At 45.1% G+C, this 19,370-nt stretch overlaps 1 protein-coding gene across 1 annotated transcript; it reads left to right on the top strand.

Moving 5' to 3' along the window:
• Positions 1–1,026: 1,026 nt before the first annotated feature.
• musk (muscle, skeletal, receptor tyrosine kinase) lies at positions 1,027–18,984 on the top strand. The gene is made up of 17 exons (XM_076163648.1): positions 1,027–1,054; positions 1,423–1,549; positions 1,651–1,802; positions 1,924–2,051; positions 2,128–2,269; positions 2,374–2,498; positions 3,586–3,745; positions 4,309–4,315; positions 6,736–6,999; positions 7,149–7,342; positions 7,992–8,015; positions 8,138–8,226; positions 11,281–11,467; positions 12,286–12,472; positions 12,598–12,789; positions 14,530–14,678; positions 17,810–18,984. Exons 1-17 carry the CDS (start codon positions 1,027–1,029, stop codon positions 18,508–18,510), a joined length of 2,856 nt encoding a protein of 951 aa, XP_076019763.1. The 3' UTR covers positions 18,511–18,984.
• The last annotated feature ends 386 nt before the right edge of the window (positions 18,985–19,370 follow it).

Genomic DNA, 19,370 nt, shown 5'->3' with positions numbered 1-19,370 from the left:
TGGTCTCTCCTCTCATCCTCATGTATTCCCTGGAAGTCTATCCCCATTTCTACACACCTCTCTTTCGCGATCAAAGCGGACTTTAGCCTGTTTACCTGGTTTGTCAAAAATGATACAAAACACTAATAATATTGGCTACTAAGTGTACACAGAAACCTTCCTTTTAACAATAACATCTGTGAACACGAGGTTTGGTTTGTGTGTTGTTGAGGCTGAAATACGGATTTGTTCTTGCTCCATTATCTACAAAACTAAAGAGCGAAGTTGCCATAAACAAACCACAAAACTTCAAATCCAGTTCAACTAATAAACATACACAACTTCTTCTTTCAATCATTCTCTGAACTCCTCTCTTTGCTCTAATCCTCTCTGCCTTTTCCTCTTCTTCTTCTCTTTCTCCCTATATAAAGTTGGTAACAAACCCCCAAAAGCATCAGATCTAATTTCACCTGTAAACACTTTTCCCTCTGCTCCCCCCCCGCCGACCTCGTTTTGGCCTTGAAACCTCAAACCCTGTCTGATTCAGTCTCATCGGTGAGCAGTCACGACCTAAAGCCGACCGACCCAAACGGATGAAAATAGGAATTTCGAATAATGTTCCATGAAAAGAAAGGATGCAGCTGTTTACAATCCGCGGAATGAGACAAACTCACACTGACGTCTTGGGATGTCCATCTTAATCTGTGTTTAAATGTAAAATGATATCTGCTGAATTACTTTTATATTGAATAAGTAGTAATTTGCATGAAAACATTGTTGTTAACATGTCTGAAAATGTGTGAATTTTATGTCAGCGATATAAAAAAAACTCCTGTGAAATATAATCTGCCGACCCTTTTGGAGTCAAAGTCATTTTTGAACGTTTCTCCGTTTATGTCTCGGTCCATTCCGACTTTTGCTTTGACATTTTTATTAGAGCGTGACCGTGTTCCTTCCCTTCAGCCATGTGGTTTCAGTTGCCCCTGAAGCAACTGCGAGGGCAGAAATGGTTGCATGTGAATGTCATTTGTGAGGGAATCAGTTGGAATGTTACGGCCGCACACTCGACCCGCCAGTAGGAGGCACTGCAGCGACCAGAAACCGATCCTTCCCCTAACTCTTCAGCTGGTTTTGATGAGAGCCTGGCCCGAGCCGGGAAGAGCCACAGCTGGGGATTGAATCCGAGTCTGGGAGAGTGTTGGGTTTGTTTCTCTATACCCAGATGATTTTAGTTGATTGCTGATTTATGTAACTGCTGACAATTTGAGACACAAATAGTACTTCTTGGTTACTGCTGAGGGAAACATTTTTCTCTAATATGAGGTTGCTTTTCACCATCGAGCACAGTGTTTGCTTTTTGGGATTGTGCAAAAAAACATTCCCAAAAGATTTATATTCCGTTTTGTAAGAGAACCCTTGTTTTCTTTGTGTTTTACTGCCTAGCCCCTCGCATCATCACCTTGTTAGAGACAGTCGACGTCCTGCTCCATCACAATGCCACCTTCATCTGTGAGGTGGAGTCCCGCCCCCCTGCTGACATCACCTGGACCAGGAACAATCACCCCATTATGTAAGAGAGCAACCCCCTTTCGCAATGGGGTTTTTGTGTTTAACAACTTAAAAAGGAATACAATACAGACTTCAATAGCTGCTTTTCTTTCTTACCACCAGGTCCTACGATCCCCGGTACATAAGCAGAGAGCAGGGCCAGATGTTGACCATCCCTCACGTGAGAGAGACGGACAACGGCGAGTACTGCTGCCTCGCCAACAATGGCATCGGGGAGCCCGCGAAAAGCTGCGGGGCCCTGCAGCTAAAGATGAGTACGTCTGGAGCAGAGTTGGAGAATTTGAAATTTAAAAACGACAAGCTTTGAGATGACGATAAATCAAACACCCGTCTTCATCGTTTCTCTCTATTCCCTCTCTCCCCTCTCTTCTACAGAGCCACAGATTAAGCGTCATCCCACCAATTTAACCCTTCTTGTTGAATCCAAAGCGGTGCTGCCCTGCGTTACCCTCGGCAACCCCAAGCCGGATATGACCTGGCTGAAGGACGATGAACCAATCCAGGTTTACAATTACCAAATCAAATTGTCAGTCAGTCAGTGTGTGGAAATTTCTCATTAAGTTTCCCATCTTCCTCTAGCTCAGTGACCGTGTCAGCATTCTCGACTATGGCGCCCTGAAAATCCACAACATAAAGAAGGAAGACGCGGGCCAGTATCGCTGCGTGGCCAGGAACAGCTTCGGATTTGTCTTTTCCAAGCCCGTCACCATAGAGGTCCAGGGTGTGTAAACGCTACACTACACAGTATACTACTATTCTGAGTGATTTGTTAAGGTTGCAGAAGTTAACGGCCTGGTACGTTATTGTGTGTGTTTACGTCTCCAGCTCCGGCACGAATCCTGCGGGTTCCTAAGGACAAAAGGGTAGCGTACGGGAGCCAGATTTCCCTGGAGTGCAACGCCACAGGGAACCCAATTCCAACCATCACCTGGCTGGAGAACGGGAATACGGTCAGTAGACGTATTCTCGTTGGTTCGTGGCGTGTAGTTCGTGCTTTGATAAAGTGTCTTTAAATATGAGTAAATATGTTTTGTTGCTGGCTGGTGATCCGTCCTTGCTTTTCTCTGCCGTATGGCCACGATCACAGCAGGAATATTCTGGTGGTTGGGTTTGGGTCAAATGTCAGTCAACACACTCAACATCAGAGACATTTGAACACAACACGTGGCACACTGTGACACATCTAAGCCGCAGAGCTTCAGAATAATGGAAGGCTGCTAACAATAATGCCCAGAGGAGAGGCAGCATATGTTCAACACTGAAACACTTCAATGACATTCAATCTGTGTAATGTCACACAGCAGTGAAAGAGAGATTAAACTACATTCAATGGACAAGCAAATGGAGAAACATCCCGTAAAAAGCCGACTAGCTAACGTTTATGAATGAGAGGAAGCATTAGTGTGACGGTACTCTCCATGTTAAAGCAGAATGCATATGGACTTACATACTGCCTAACTTATCACAGTTTAACTAGAACCTTTTAACATCATTCTAACTGCAGACACACACGTTATATACCTCGTAGTTGTCTGTGTATTCAACAGACTTGGGTGTTACAATGCGATTACAGTCTCGTAAAGCTTGTAAATGCAGACGCGAAGGTGTTAGCGCCTGTGTTTTTAAACACAGCGTGGAGACGAGAAGACAAACAAGTAATTATTGACGGCTGCTTTAAGCACCGGGATGAAGGAGAGAGATGCTGATTAAAATGATCTGGCAGCTTGTTGCGGTCGCCGGGATGAAGCTCGCTCTAAAAACAGGCACCACACACACCTTCAAATATAGAAACGTTACACATCAGCACCCCCGACTAAATCCCACACCCACACACTTTGACATACAACTCCACTTCATTTCAAACACACACACATTTTAGCAAATCAACAGCTATGAGAACGGAATATCTCATCTCCCTGTTTGGGGGGTAACTAAGATAGAAATGATCAAAAACTGATAAATAAATGTAAAGTTCTGAATTAAAGCTTTTATGTGTTTTTAATTGGGTCATATCGATTTGATTGATTGATTTTCCAGATCTCAGGTGCGTCGGTTGAGGAGACTCTGGTCGGGGAGGTGATCCTGTCCGTCCTCAAAGCGAGCGTGAGTAAGCCGGCTCTCTACACCTGCCTGGCCTCCAACAGACACAGCGCCGGAGCCAACACGGTCAAAGCCACCGCTAGAGTCACCGTCACAGGTAAGGGACGGACGTCAGTTAATGACATCACCTGGAGTAAAGAATTCATCAGCCGACCATTGTTTGTGTGTGTGGGGTTACTGCTTTGACCCGTGTTATTGTAGCTGCTAGTTTGTGAGGTGTGTGTTCAGCTGTTTGTAGTCTCCCCCATTTGGCTGATCACACACACACACACACACACACACACACACACACACACACACACACACACACACACACACACACACACACACACACACACACACACACACACACACACACACACACACACACACACACACACACACACACACACACACACACACACACACACAGCCTTCTGAGGAAAAAAACAACACATTCACACACTGTCCTCAATGACCACACACACGGACACACATTCCGCCTGCTTGTCCCTCAGTCCCTTGTAAGCTCACTATGAGTTAGAGAGAAGAACACCATGGTAACAGTTCTGACCTTTACCCATCTACATCTCCTCACTCGTCTCTTTCCCTTCTTCCCCCCTCTCGTCCTACTTATCGCTCTTCAACCGGCATCTTCTGGATACTGCCACTTCCCCATAGAATGGAGGTAAGAGGAATCGAACACGATCATGTCTAACTTTACATGCATGCTCTCATCAGCAGAGGAAGGTTTACAGCAAAGACAGCCGAGTTCTAAAGTACAACAATGACTTAAAGCTAAAGTAGAACCTTGCATGAAGAGTTGCCAAGTGCTTGCTCACGGGGAATGTTGGGCTTCTTTAGATGTTCTGTATGTAAAGTGGCTAAAGATAGCGTTTGTTTTGATTTGGTGCAATCCTTGCATGGACAGAGTTGACATCCTACACTGGTACAGCATGTCAAGCCAAGATAAGACTGTCAACACAGCTATAATAATGATGTACAAGCATCTTCAGCCAAAGACAATATGGACATTTAGTGTGTGTTTTAACAAGATTATAGTTTCCATCTTTAAGCCTTCTCAGATATGCAGGAAACGGTTGAAGCACCACTTCTTATGTCTGTCAAGGAGGTTATGATTTTGTCTCAGTGTGTGTTTTGAACAAGATAACTCAATAGATTAACAAGTTATTATGAAACGTGGCAGAGAGGAGGACAGATGTGGATTATACACTTACTTATCATACAAGTTCTTACATTTTTTATGAATGTGATTTTTAGGCCACAGACAACCATTCAGCCTGCTTGTGTTGCGTTAACACAAAGGTTACCACTAGATGGCAGCAGAGACTAAGATACACACCCCATAGCTAGTATCTGGAGCTAGTGGTCAGAAATGTGTCTATGTATGTAGGTGTTCAAGCTCAAGGAGGCAGATGATAACGGTTAAATGTACACAAATGTATGTTATGGGTATTATAGCTAGTTAGAGAGAAATGTCCGTGCTCTTCAAGTCCTCCCTTTTCAACAGATTACGATGAAATGCACCACTCGTCATGAAAACAAGACTTCACAGCACGTTGCCTAAAAATGATTTTCATACGGGCAACCCAACCATCTGTGTTTGCATTGTTTTTGAGTGAACTAAGTGATGTTGCTTCCTTTGGGTCTTCTGAAGACAATGTGTATTTGAGCTCTGTCAATAAACCTGTCAAGTCAAGATGGAGAACGTTTCAGTCACCCATATGGTGTGTGTTGAACTTGAACTTTGTTGAACCACAAAGCAATACGCTTTACCACATCTGGACTATTTAACTCCGGAGAGACAGAGAGAGAGAGAGAGAGAGAGAGAGAGAGAGAGAGAGACAGAGACAGAGAGAGAGAGAGAGAGAGAGAGAGAGAGAGAGAGAGAGAGAGAGAGAGAGAGAGAATGAGAGAGAGAGAGCGAGAGAGAGAGGGGGAGACAGTTGCAGGGACAGAGAGGGAGAACAAATGGGCTTTCGCGTGTGCGCATCTAAATTTGTGTGAACGAACGTGGATAGAGCTGACCTTGGGTAAACAAGAACCTGATGAAAGTTTCTGATGAAGAAACAGAGAGACAGGCCAGGTTTGATCGCACTGAATAATTTGCCAACATTGCGACCACATCTGGACCGTATAATCACTGGATGCAGAATCACGCAGAGAGAGAGAGACAGCGAGAGAGAGTAGGGAGATGCATGGAGGACATGGTGGGATGGGGGTCTGACAGATATACAGGTCAGATTTAGGTTTGTTGGTTTGATTTGAACTCTGCTGAACCACCAGCCTTCCCTAAGAGACGCCATCTGGAGTTTGTAAGCACAGCGTGGAGAGAGACGTGGAGAGAGACGTGGAGAGAGAGAGAGAGAGAGAGAGAGAGAGAGAGAGAGAGAGAGAGAGAGAGAGCGAGAGAGAGAGAGAGAGAGAGAGAGAGAGGCAGAACGATGAGCTGGCAGATGGACAAAGAGACAGGCAAGAGGCCAAAGAAACAGACAAAGAGACAGAGAAAAATGCAGACAGTAGCAATGCTGGGTAGAATAACAACCACAAGAGACGACAGACGGGCAGGATCACAAAGAGCCAAACAGGTACGCGGGACAGACAGGTTTATCTGCAGTCTAGAGGCTGCGAGGAAGTCCAACGGGAAGACAGACAGGATGTAATTTCATAAGAACCTCTTAAAACCCGTTCATGGTCAACATCTGGATGATGTTAATGGGATATTTCAGTTCCATACACCGTCTCCGCTTTTTTTTATACTGCACACACACCGTCACTCAAGCTCAGGAACGAGCAGCTAGAGCAGCCAGAGAGCAACTGACTTCACTTCAAAGTTCAAATGTAAATATGGACTCACAGAAGTAGAAGTGGGCGTGTCTCAGGACCAACACTCATAGTACTCATAGTTACTCCATATGAGGAACTATGAGTAGTATCCTAAAAGTACATTTCACCCATTTCATTACGCTAATTAAAACTTCAAATCACTTCTTCACCTTAATCACAGCAAAGGAACATAACATACACACATGGCTTAACATCGTAATGGGTCAAGTAATCAATTATGGTGTGTGTGTGTTTCTACAGGCTGTATAAGGGCAGTGCAGGCTACTGCAGTGCTTATCGTGGAGATGTTTGCCGCAACATTCTGCGAGATGATTCGCTGGTTTTCTTCAACTCCTCCCTCTCGGACCCCGAGGACATGCAGGAGTTCCTGGTTCAGAGTTGGTGGGCGGAGCTAGATGGACTTAGTGTGCAATGTAGGCCAGCAATGCGCTCGCTCCTCTGCCACCTGTCCTTCCATGACTGCAACCCATCAGGTTTGGGACCTGCACCCAAGCCTGTGTGCAGGTAACACTCCACTGTTGTACCTCAATGAGGATCAACACACAATCAAGATCTTGTCTCCTGCACTTTTGTATTTCTGGTGATATGGTTGGTTGGAAGAATGAATGAATGGTCATCATCCCTGCATCCATTCTGTCTATGTGTCCTAACAGAGAACACTGTATGGCAGTCAAAGAACTGTACTGTCACAGGCAGTGGCCGGTGCTGGAGGGCAGGAGTTCAGTCCAGCCTGGACTCTACAGCTCCGGCCCAGAGTTTCAGAGACCAACATTGGTGCTGCCTAACTGTCAGACGTTACCGAGCCTTCTTACGGACCCGGACGCCTGCACACACGTGCCTTTTGTGGGTAAGATATCAATCACCCAGGCCATGAGGAGGATGCTGGTTTTCCACTAAAAGCATATGCAGTTATGTAGTCAGCACATGAAGAAGAAGATACTGTCACTCACACTCTCACTAGAATACTTCCTACTGCACAAGAATCAGAAACAGTCAAGTTACATTAATCAAATTAGAGCGCAGACAAATTGATTTTCCCTGAAGTAGATCCACTACAGACACAGAGCAGTTATGAGGACGTTAAGTGTGTAACAGTAAAGCGCAAGTTGGCTGAGTGACGTAAAGCGCCACACTAAAGCCTCGCCTGCTACTGTCGGCCACTGGATACTGATGAGGTCATTGCGAATGTCCGACTAGACCAAGCCAAAGTACACACCATCAGGAGTGTGTGTGTGTACGTGTGTGTGTGTGTGTGTGTGTGTGTGTGTGTGTGTGTGTGTGTGTGTGTGTGTGTGTGTGTGTGTGTGTGTGTGTGTGTGTGTGTGTGTGTTAGGGGGGACGGGGGGGTACAGCAGTCTTGCTTGTTTACATTGACTCGGTAATTTAACCCTCTTTGTGAATTAGGCTTTCTGAACCATATGACCACATGTATAATTATACCTATATTTACTTATATAGTCTCCAAATTCACTGTTTTTAACTTTTCCACATTTCAGACATCAAGAAAGATGAAGTTACAAGTAAGTGAGGCGTCACCGTGTGTTGTTTTACTCGATTTCAAAATCTATCCAAATTCCCGAATCAATGATCAATCGAAAGTAATGAATCCATCCTGTGTTCATGTTGTGTTTGGTAACAACAGCAACGTGTTACAACGACAGAGGACGATTCTACCAAGGCAACATGAATGTGACCAGGTCTGGGAAAGGATGTCAAGCATGGGACCAACAGGTACAGTGACACGTGTGTGCGTGTGCGTGTGCGTGTGCGAGCGAGCGAGCGAGCGAGAGAGAGAGAGAGAGAGAGAGAGAGAGGGCTTGGTGTGCAGGGCAGGTGCAGGCTTTTAATATTACCTAACATTTCTTTCCAGTAATATCCTGTCACAACACACACACTCATACAAGAACACATGCACACAAACACACATGTTGGCGCACACACACACTCTCCCCTAGGCGCAAAAGCCCCTTTCTGTTTTTATGGCTTTGCTCAGTGTGAGGGTCTGCTGGGGTTAACTGTTTACTGCTCTCCTGTGCCGTGTGTGTGTGTGTGTGTGTGTGTGTGTGTGTGTGTGTGTGTGTGTGTGTGTGTGTGTGTGTGTGTGTGTGTGCCAGGTCAGCAAGGAGGGAGGAGCTCAACATGTCACATCCTGCTTCTGGAAGCAATTAGTCTTCACACGCATATGCTGCACAGACATCGACAATACTCTCACACTAGCACACATGAAAGTGAAAGAGTTCGGTCTTGCTAATGTGATTCACAAATATTATCTCTCTGCCTCTCTCACACACACCCATACACACACACACCCACACACCTACACGTCCACACCCACACACACAGCAAATGCAGATGATTGGTTTCTCATATAGGGAGGATCATTATCAGCTTATTGGCCTTCTGGTGTCTCCTTCAACAAACATTATCTTCAATCTAAACACACATGGCATGATTTACTGTCTGTTTTCATACCGGTTGACACTGACCATAGTGTGTGTGTGTGTGTGTGTGTGTGTGTGTGTGTGTGTGTGTGTGTGTGTGTGTGTGTGTGTGTGTGTGTGTGTGTTTGTGTACATATTTCTCTTCTCATCCCATGCATGACTGTCCAAAATTTAATTATTTTCAGTTCTGTAAAAATTTATGAAAAGAATCCATTTGTTTTATTCGGCTGCATGGGGCGAATTATTCTCCCAGTTGACTGCGCAACAGATTAGTTCAACATGTCAGACTCACGTCAGCAGTAATGGCTAACAGGTGCCGACAACTTTTGTATACATCAAATTAAATCCAGGATTCTGAGATGCTGCATCAAAGTGAGGGAGGAAATGCAACTGAAACGTGCTACTGTCAGCAAACGACTGGAGTCTTGATGTGTTGTGCTCCTCCAACATGCAGCATAATCAAGAAAGAAGATGAAGCACGTGCTTAGTTTGATGATTTGGCTCAAATTCTTGGCTCTAAAGCTTTAATTTCCTCTCTTTGATCTTAATAAAAGCATGATTGGGGCGATGCTTGAACAAAAGAATCCTCAATCCAAATCTTTTACCTTCAATGTGCCACGTTTTAAAGCCAGCGTTTGTTCCCCCTGCAAAGCTCAAAATGAGAAGTGGAAAAATCCTGTTTACTGGGGTCACAGAGAATACTTAGATTACTCACTGGCTGTGTAAAAGTACCAAATTAGAGCTCTTTCCCACTGTGTGCAATAGAGGTAAATCTGGAGCGCGCTGTGTAATGTGAGCGGCGTCTGAGTCACAGGCCGAAGCAAAGGTTGACACAGGCTGAGCGGGACACTTTAGTAATGAATTAAACACACTCTTACAACACCATGTCATCCATTTTTAGCTGTGTGTCACAAAGCAGCAGCAGCCTGTCGGGAGAAATTTATGGCTTTGGCAAGACAAATAATGAAAATAAAAGCTGTTGAAATAAACCTATTACTAAGTGATAATCATAATAATAATCATAATTATAATAACAACAACATTTGATGATTCCATGGTTATTACTGCATGCCTTCATTCTGGGCGCTACCAGAAGTGTGAAACTGACCACAATGAAGTGTAATTATGACCATTATCACACTTGCCAATGCTTCTGTCTACTTTCTGTTTCTTGCTAGTGAATCATACAGCAGCTTCACATCAGCATTTATTCAAAATACAAATCTATCAATGTCTTAGAATGAAGTAATAAATGTAACTTTCCTTTAAAAAAAAACTCGATGCGTTTGTTTGACCGTCATATAACTCCGAATCAATCCGGTAACAATCAATACAAATATTTAAAAACCAAAAACTTCTGAGGGGGGTGTGAAAGAAAAAGTTTGGGAACGACTGATCCAAGCTGTTTACTGTAACTTGTCAGCATTTGTACTCTAATTTCTTAAAAGTATCACGTGTGTGTTTCCAGCATGTACAATCGTGCCTAACCTTGAAGTTACAAGCATTTTGCCGCCCTCATCACACTCCTGGATTGCGTTTGTGTGTGTGTGTGTGTGTGTGTGTGTGTGTGTGTGTGTGTGTGTGTGTGTGTGTGTGTGTGTGTGTGTGAGAAAACAGGCCTTTTCAGCACATAGCTTCATGTCTCTCGGGAAAGTTTGGACTGCTGCTCTTTTGATGACTGCAGCTCACGAGACATGAAGACACCAGATGTGTGATATTTGATTTGGCAGTCAAGAGAGCAGGCATCAAACACTGCGACCCATAATGCCTTTCTACAGAACATTTTACAGCATCTGGCTACGACACTGCACCCTAACAGGGACCCCAAGCTAAACAGGACTCCTAAAGTGTACCAAAATCAATTTGCAAAGCCATATTAGATTTTTCACTTATTTAAGAGTCAAAACAATAAAAACACTACCGGCCCAAAACCACATGCAGCAGGTCTGAAGATTCCAGTTGGAAACATTGCCCCATGTGAGCGATGAAATTGTCAAATGTGATTGCAGTTATTTATTGATCCCCGAAGAAAACTCTGTCTCCAGTCGATCCCCTCCAGAGCACAGAGCGCCGAGAACCTTCGATGCTTTGATGGCCTTCCAAAAACTGATTTAGCCAACTTTTAAACCTTGAAACCATTTTCACTACCACCCTCAATACTTCCCTGATAGAAATCTATAAAGCGAACACACACACACACACACACACACACACACACACACACACACACACACACACACACACACACACACACACACACACACACACACACACACACACACACCTCATGTATTTATGAATTTAAGTATGGATCCCTCTCTTCCTTATCGATGTTGTTCTGTAGGTTCCACACCAGCACCGACTGTCTGTGGATGTCGTTCCGGAGTTGAAACACTCGGAAAACCACTGCAGGAATCCCGGCGGGATCAGTGACGGACCGTGGTGTTACACCTCAAACCCCAACATGCGCTGGGAGTACTGTGCTGTGCCCCAGTGTGGGGAGACGCCTGCAGACACACACACAGAAACAGGTACTGCCTTCTGTCATCTTTGACATTACTCTGCCTCCCCCATTCTCATCAGTTAAACTATCTCTTCTTGATATCTTACATGACACACTGCAAAATTAAACCTGGAGCTGTGACATCATTTTACCACGTCAGTAGATTTCCAGAACAAACGCCTACAAACACATTCTTGTGCAATGTGTAAAAGAACATTCACATGAACTCTATATCCTGTTTTTCTTTCTTTTTTCCATCATAGCAATTAATTCTGATTTAATTCTGGCCAGGTGCCACTTACGGCGAGGTCAGCACAGTGCTGCGCTGTCACTTTACTGCAGCAGCACTGCGTGTTCAAACCCACCTGATGCACACTCGTCTCATTAATCTTCACAAAGACGTGATTGTTTAAGAAAAGTCATTTTGATGAACAATGTACTATGTGGGTCTGTTTCTTAAAGAGTAACACCTGCCTCATATGCTGTAGATACAACATTAACTTGGAGGATGTACTAATGGATCTCCTCTGTCAACTACAGACAAAAGCTTTTGACTGCATAAGTCATCCTATGGTGTCTGGCAACAATCGGGTGGCATGTAAAACTGAATTATCTGCATCAAAATCCACAGGACCCACAATCGACCCTTGTGCGCCAGGGTCGGTTAGTCTGGGCCCTAGAGTCTAGGACCCAGACTAATGTCAAGACCACTTGCATTTGGTACAACAGGACACAGAGTTTTACTTCTCTGAAACCAGCAACTCTATGGTATTCAGTGCATTAAACTTCACTCATAATGTGGGCGGATGACCTCATTTAATTTGGTTTTGATTGTGTGTTTCTCAGTGATAATTACAGAGCCATTGGTCCCCCGTCAGACCCATCGCTTGCCTCCCACACAGACAGCATCGTCTCCGGCGTATTCCATGTCTGTTATTGTCATCCTCCTCACCGCACTCGCCACCGCCATCTTCCTCACCATCATTATCCTCGCATGCAGGCGACGGAGGAAACAATGCAAGAACAGGAAGAGGTGAAAGAAATATCAATATCTACTTGTGGACTTGAACAGATCAACTCGCAATTTATTAAAACCCACATACTCAAGGACTATTAGTCCTACATAAACTACACCTCAACCCCTCTTTCTATCCCCAGAGCAATGGAGACCCCAACACTGACCGCCCTGCCCTCAGAGCTTCTGCTGGACCGGCTCCATCCCAACCCCATGTACCAGCGGGTCCCCCTGCTGCTCAACTCCAAGCTGCTGGCACTTGAGTACCCAAGAAACAACATCCAATACGTCAGAGATATAGGAGAGGGAGCCTTCGGACGCGTGTTCCAAGCCAGGTGAGATGAAGCAGAGGGGGAGGAGCAGAGAGAGAAATGGATATGCAGTAGGCCCGAGTGGAGTGTGTGTGTGTGTGTGTGTGTGTGTGAAAGAGAGGGGGTGGGTAGGGAGTTGCTAAGCAGAGACATTGCTGCGTCATTCACAAAGTCACAAGGAGAGCTGCTGCAGGAGTCACTTACTTTCATGACCTTGTTCACACCGAGTAACAGCTCTCAATCCCCTTGATCAGACCTGACACCAGATTTGGAGTCGTACATTTATTTTCTCAGAAATCTATTTAAAGTTGGAGTATTAATAAAGCGCAGTCACCACACTTTGGACTAATATGTGCCCGTGTGGATGCCAAAATTAAATTCACTCCGATTGTATGGTGCACAAAACAAAAGAGTGTGTCAGGTTAGGCCCGGTCTGTCTGTGTTGAGGAGATTAAGCCTGAATCGCTCCACTCAGCTGATATCTTATCTGACCATCTTTTAGAAACGTCACGCAAAATGAGCCATAAAGCTTTAGGAGCGATCGTTTTGCATGGCATGAGTCCATTAAGTGGAGACCTACACACACACAATGTTTATACACACGTATAACATGAAATCAGTGCACACATCACAGAATTAATTGTTGTAATTTTAACAGTGGCTCCAGTAGATCTAACATCAACGCCCTCTGGTCTGCTGGTTATCCCTCAGCTGGAAACTCAAATGGTGCATGATATGGACACCCATGGGAATGGACACACACACACACACACACACACACACACACACACACACACACACACACACACACACACACACACACACACACACACACACACACACACACACACACACACACACACACACACACACACACACACACACACACACACACACACACACACACACACACACACACACACACACACACACACACACACACACACACACACACACACACACACACACACACACACACACACACACACACACACCTTATTTTAACAGGAATCCTAAAGCCAGGTCTCAACCCTCTCAGCCACATGAACACATGAGCAGCCACTTCATAACAAAGCCTCATTCTCAAGGTCAAACTGTCTAATTGGTTCTCACACAAAACCACACACACACACACACACACACACACACACACACACACACACACACACACACACACACACACACACACACACACACACACACACACACACACACACACAGGCCAAACAGACCTTTTGGTAGAGGCAGGCATTGAAGAGTGCAGTTTTAGGAACACAAATGGAAACCATGTATTCACAATGTTCACAATGTTCACACACACACACACACACACACACACACACACACACACACACACACACACACACACACACACACACACACACACACACACACACACACACACACACACACACACACACACACACACACACACACACACACACACACACACACACACACACGTGAGCAGAGGCCCAAATACAGCGAAACAAACCCAGAGGCTTAAATAGACCCGAGGGGTAAACATGTTCTTCTCTGTCAGATGGTGTGTGTGTACGTGTGTGTGTGTGTACATGATGACAGATTTGTTTGTGTGGAGTTTGCATGCACATTTATAAATATACACTGAGAATAACATGTTGACTTTGTTTTGTCCTCTGTGAAGAGACACTACAAGAAGTGTATGTGAGGTGGATTGCATGAGTACATTTTTGGAGCTTTACCCAATATGTGTGTGTGTTTGTGTGTGTATGTATGTTGCAGAGCTCCAGGCCTGCAGCCAATGGACCCCTGTACCATGGTGGCTGTAAAGATGCTAAAGGAGGAAGCATCAGCAGATATGCAGAATGACTTCCAGAGGGAGGCAGCGCTCATGGCTCAATTCGACCATCCAAACATTGTGCGACTCTTGGGTCAGTGTGTGTGTGTGTGTGTGTGTGTGTGTGTGTGTGTGTGTGTGTGTGTGTGTGTGTGTGTCACAAGTGCTCAGAATGAAATCCAATTTGCAGAGAGGCTGCACTCACAGCTGAATTTTACATTGTACGTTTGCTGGATGGGTTTACTTGCAAGAGATGGAAAAGTGCAAAAACAGCTGTAGAAACAGCAAGAGGGGAAACAAAGTGCTGAGGTGGAGAGAAAGAAAAAGGCAGAAAAGAGAGATAATGCACACTGGAGGGAACGAAGGGACACCTGGAAATCTGAGTGAGACACAGAGGCCTACCAAAGATACTCTACCTGCTCTCACACACGTTTCTATTGTTTTACAGCAAAATATCGAAGCAAAACACTGACTTATAAAGTGATCCTTCATTTAAGTGGTTAAACGTTTAAAGGCACGTTGGCTGCATGGATTCTCACCGAATTTTTAATGGTTTGTGGCCCAATTAACCACTAAAAACAGTGATTTATGGATCAATGACAGAAAAGTGTGCAATGCCAAGCAGACGCCATTAAAGCAGCTGCAATAATGAGCCGTGCAATATTAGTCTCTTTCCGAAAAATAAAGTCAAATTAAAGTAATAAATCGTAAATATAACTTAGAATTGTAGCATTGGAACAAAAATAATAAATGGAATTGTGCCATGAAAATCAAATTATGTCTGAAAATGTGTTTGTCATCAGGACTTGTGTAGGAAAAGAGCAGCGACCCTGGGAAAATAACTGCAGCTTTCTTAACGGCTTCCTGGAAATTTGGACTTAGTGTCACTTTTTAATAGTTCAACCAAACATCCTACATTTAAGTTTATCAACACAAGAGAGCCTCATCTAATGGAACGCATACGAGTCACGTCCGAATACGCTTCCAGGGAACATTTAGAGATGTAACATGAAGTCAGTGTGTAAACAGAGTGTATGTGTGTGTGTGTGTGTGTGTGTGTGTGTGTGTGTGTGTGTGTGTGTGTGTGTGTGTGTGTGTGTGTGTCACATATTTGTTTAGGTCTGCTTCATAAGTTCAGTGTGTAAACAGAGTGTGTGTGTGTGTGTGTGTGTGTGTGTGTGTGTGTGTGTGTGTGTGTGTGTGTGTGTGTGTGTGTGTGTGTGTGTGTGTGTGTGTGTGTGTGTGTGTGTGTGTGTGTGTGTGTGTGTGTGTGTGTGTGTGTGTGTGTGTGTATGTGTGTGTGTGTGTCTCACATATTTGTTTAGGTCTGCTTCATAAGTTCAGTGCTCCTCTTCGGTGGTTCATCGCTGAGGTCATTGCTGCCTGATTCAGTTCATTTTGACCTCCAATTATCCTCCAGACTATTATAGTGCAAAGATGTGTGTGTGTGTGTGTGTGTATTTGTGTGTGGCAGGGGTCTTCGCTCTGTATATTTAGCCATGGAGTGAAACATCTTGATCCCCCCACACTTACTGACCTTCCGCCTAGCCTGCTTCTGTGGAATTACAAGTCCTCATTGTGGAAAACCTCTCTCTCTCACACACACACACACCCACACACCCATGGGAGTTTATTTTCTCCTCACGGGAGCCGTCCTTCTCCGTGACCCGGGGGACACGAACTGACCGAGCATGAGGTCCACACTTCCTCTCCTCGCCCTCTGGCTCTCAGTTCCGTTCCTCCCCTACTGGTTCACTCTCACTCCCCGTTCAAAGAGCTCGCTTTGCCCTTTGACCTTGCTCCAGTTCGTGGAACGCCGGGATTAGATTAGGACATAGCTATCCTAAAAAAAAACTTTAAGAATAATCAAAACATCTGGCCGCGCTCAACTTCAATGTTAAAGTTTCTGCTGCATGTTGACTTTACAGTGAAGGTCCTGGTCGCCTGTGTGAGTGTGAGACACAATGGACTCTTTCTGTCCGAGACTTGTTTGACTTTTTACCGTTCTGTGTTCCACTGTAGCTCATATTAGATTTCCCCTTAAAGCCATTTCATGTTTCACACAGAACAGATGTGAACAGATGTCTCGGCCTATATTATGTCATTGCCGTCCCGATGGCTCAGAACGTTCCATCTCATTTGAACGACGTCGCTGGACTAGGCCGTACCAATTAGGAGGACGCTTTGGGAAATGCAGCCTGAAAACCGTTTCTCCCTCCCAGCCTCGCATATTACAGACATAATAACGCCTGCGTTACATTCAGACCTCACGCTCAAATGCAACGAGAACTTCCACGACGTAGGAAAGTTTTTGCAGGCCTGCGTGCGAGTACCAAGTCTGCTTCCTTTTGAAAAGAGACACGGCTGAGCTCTTTCTCTAACTGCATTAAGCGTGCGTTAATTCTGAAAGGACACGGACGATTCTGCTGTGCGTGTCAACGAATTTGGCGCCGTAAAAGCAGAACTGATTCATGAGCGCCGTGGGGGGGTTTTCATCATGAAATACATGAATCATGAATGGCAGGTTAGTGTACACAGACAGAATGTGTAGAGCCTGAGCAGCACAGGCCAAACACTGTGGAGAGAGTAAGACCTCTAAACGGAGAGCAGTGAAAAATGGAGACGCTCTAGAATAGATTGAACACACTTAGTAAACAAAATCCTCTTATTAGATTAGTGAATTGATTTATCAGTTACTGGAAACATAACTGATCTCTGTGATTTGTTGGCTCCAAATCCCCGATGTAGCTACGAATGCAACAAGCTTTACAACCTCATTTTAAGATTTCCAGCCTCAGCAGACAAAATTATTTCCTCTAAATCACGACGGCGACTTTCTCACGCGCAGCCACAATCAAACCACTTCATAAATCCTCATCGGCCATATTTCGCGGCGGCGGCGCGGGCGGGGGGATTGGGGGTGGGGTCAGACGAGCACGAGGGTTATTTTAGAGACGAGTGTGTTTACATCACAGCGTCGCACTGTACATCCTCTGTGCGTGAGCGTGTACACATTACGCCCTGTGTTTAGTCTGTGTTTATGTCTCGGCGCGGGGTATTTATTTTCCCGTCATAGTGAATGAACTCACTTTGTGATACGCCGCGGAGGAAAACAACAGTGGATCATGCGCGGGCTAATGATGTCACATTAATGTGTTAATGTGTGTATTTGTGTCGGTTCAGCTCACAGATGCACTTTAACCCTGTGTGTGTTCCCGTCTCCAGGTGTGTGTGCGGTTGGTAAACCCATGTGCCTGATGTTCGAGTACATGGCCCACGGTGACCTCAACGAGTTCCTGCGTCGCAGATCTCCCAACCAATCGGTGCGCACCCTCAGCCGCGCCAGCCTGTCCGGACGCAGCTTCTCCTCCGAGCTGGAGGCGGGGCTTCTCTCCTGCGCCGAACAGCTGTCGATATCCAAGCAAGTGGCGGCGGGGATGGCCTACCTGTCGGAGCGCAAGTTCGTCCACCGCGACTTAGCAACCAGGAATTGCTTGGTCGGGGAGGAAATGGTGGTGAAGATCGCAGACTTCGGCCTCTCCAGGAACATCTACTCAGCCGATTACTACAAAGCCAATGAGAACGACGCCATCCCAATTCGTTGGATGCCCCCGGAGTCCATTTTCTACAACCGCTACACCACTGAATCGGACGTTTGGGCCTACGGCGTGGTCTTATGGGAAATCTTCTCCCACGGAATGCAGCCGTATTATGGTATGGGTCACGAGGAAGTGATCTACTATGTGAGGGACGGACACATCCTCTCCTGTCCTGAGAACTGTCCTCTAGAGCTGTACAATATGATGCGGCTCTGCTGGAGCTCGCTGCCCTCAGACCGCCCCAGCTTCTGCAGCATTCATCGGATACTGGAGCGGATGCACCAGAACACACTGAGCGTCAACGCTGAACCCGAGCCTGACTGCTGACCTCTGGACCTATCACCCCAACATGTATTATTCAGTTCATAGTCAAAATGGGATTTGGGGGTTATTTGGAGCACACAGACACACAAAGACACATCATTATACGTAATATTAGTGGAATATATACTAGTAGAATGCTTGAAGCAAACCCTGAATCTGAGCCTGAACATGTGCAGAAACTAATCCTGACGCAACCCAAAGTCACTGACCTCACAGTCACAACCCTCTTAAAAACAGATCACACCTTATCCATCGCAAGCACTTTGGAATCAACAAATTCTGCTCATACTTTGCAAAATACTCAATGTCCGACAGATTAGAGACGTTTATGTGACCAAGCGAGGCAGTTTGTGCAACATCCATCACTTTACTGGTGCCAGACAAGGACACACACACACACACACACACACACACACACACACACACACACACACACACACACACACACACACACACACACACACACACACACACACACACACACACACACACACACACACACACACACACACACACACACACACACACACACACACACACACAGTAGATGCTCTGCTCAATTCCACCTTTGGCACACTATCACTTTAAAGCATTGCTCATGATTGTTTTTTTATTATATATAATACAAGTTGCTATTCCATTATGGGGCATTCTGATTTGTCATGGTGTCGTTGTTGATTGTTGTCTTTTTGTATTAATTTTACATTTCTATCAAATTCTATTCAAATCTGTGAAAAAAACACCCAGACACACTTATAATACTGCATTTCAAACTGTAAGATGTAACAACTGGCCAAAATGTCTTTAAAGTCACTGCCTATACATGCACTCCATACTGTGATTAAGGCAAAAGTCTAAGAGAA

This window comes from Genypterus blacodes, unplaced genomic scaffold (assembly GCF_046128005.1).
Source record: "Genypterus blacodes isolate CSIRO-AG114 ecotype Tasmania unplaced genomic scaffold, CSIRO-AGI_Gbla_v1 ptg000133l_1, whole genome shotgun sequence".
In the NCBI taxonomy this organism is placed as follows: Eukaryota; Metazoa; Chordata; class Actinopteri; order Ophidiiformes; family Ophidiidae; genus Genypterus; species Genypterus blacodes.
The sequence above is the reverse complement of the archived record's forward strand: the minus strand, read 5'-3'. Positions and strand labels throughout refer to the sequence as shown.

Coding starts and splice junctions, on each gene's coding strand:
- musk (XM_076163648.1), top strand. CDS start 1,027: ATGTTACGGCCGCACACTCGACCCGCCA. Junction 2,270..2,373: donor CGTCACCATAGAGGTCCAGG/GTGTGTAAACGC, acceptor TTACGTCTCCAG/CTCCGGCACGAATCCTGCGG. Junction 8,016..8,137: donor CAAGAAAGATGAAGTTACAA/GTAAGTGAGGCG, acceptor TGGTAACAACAG/CAACGTGTTACAACGACAGA.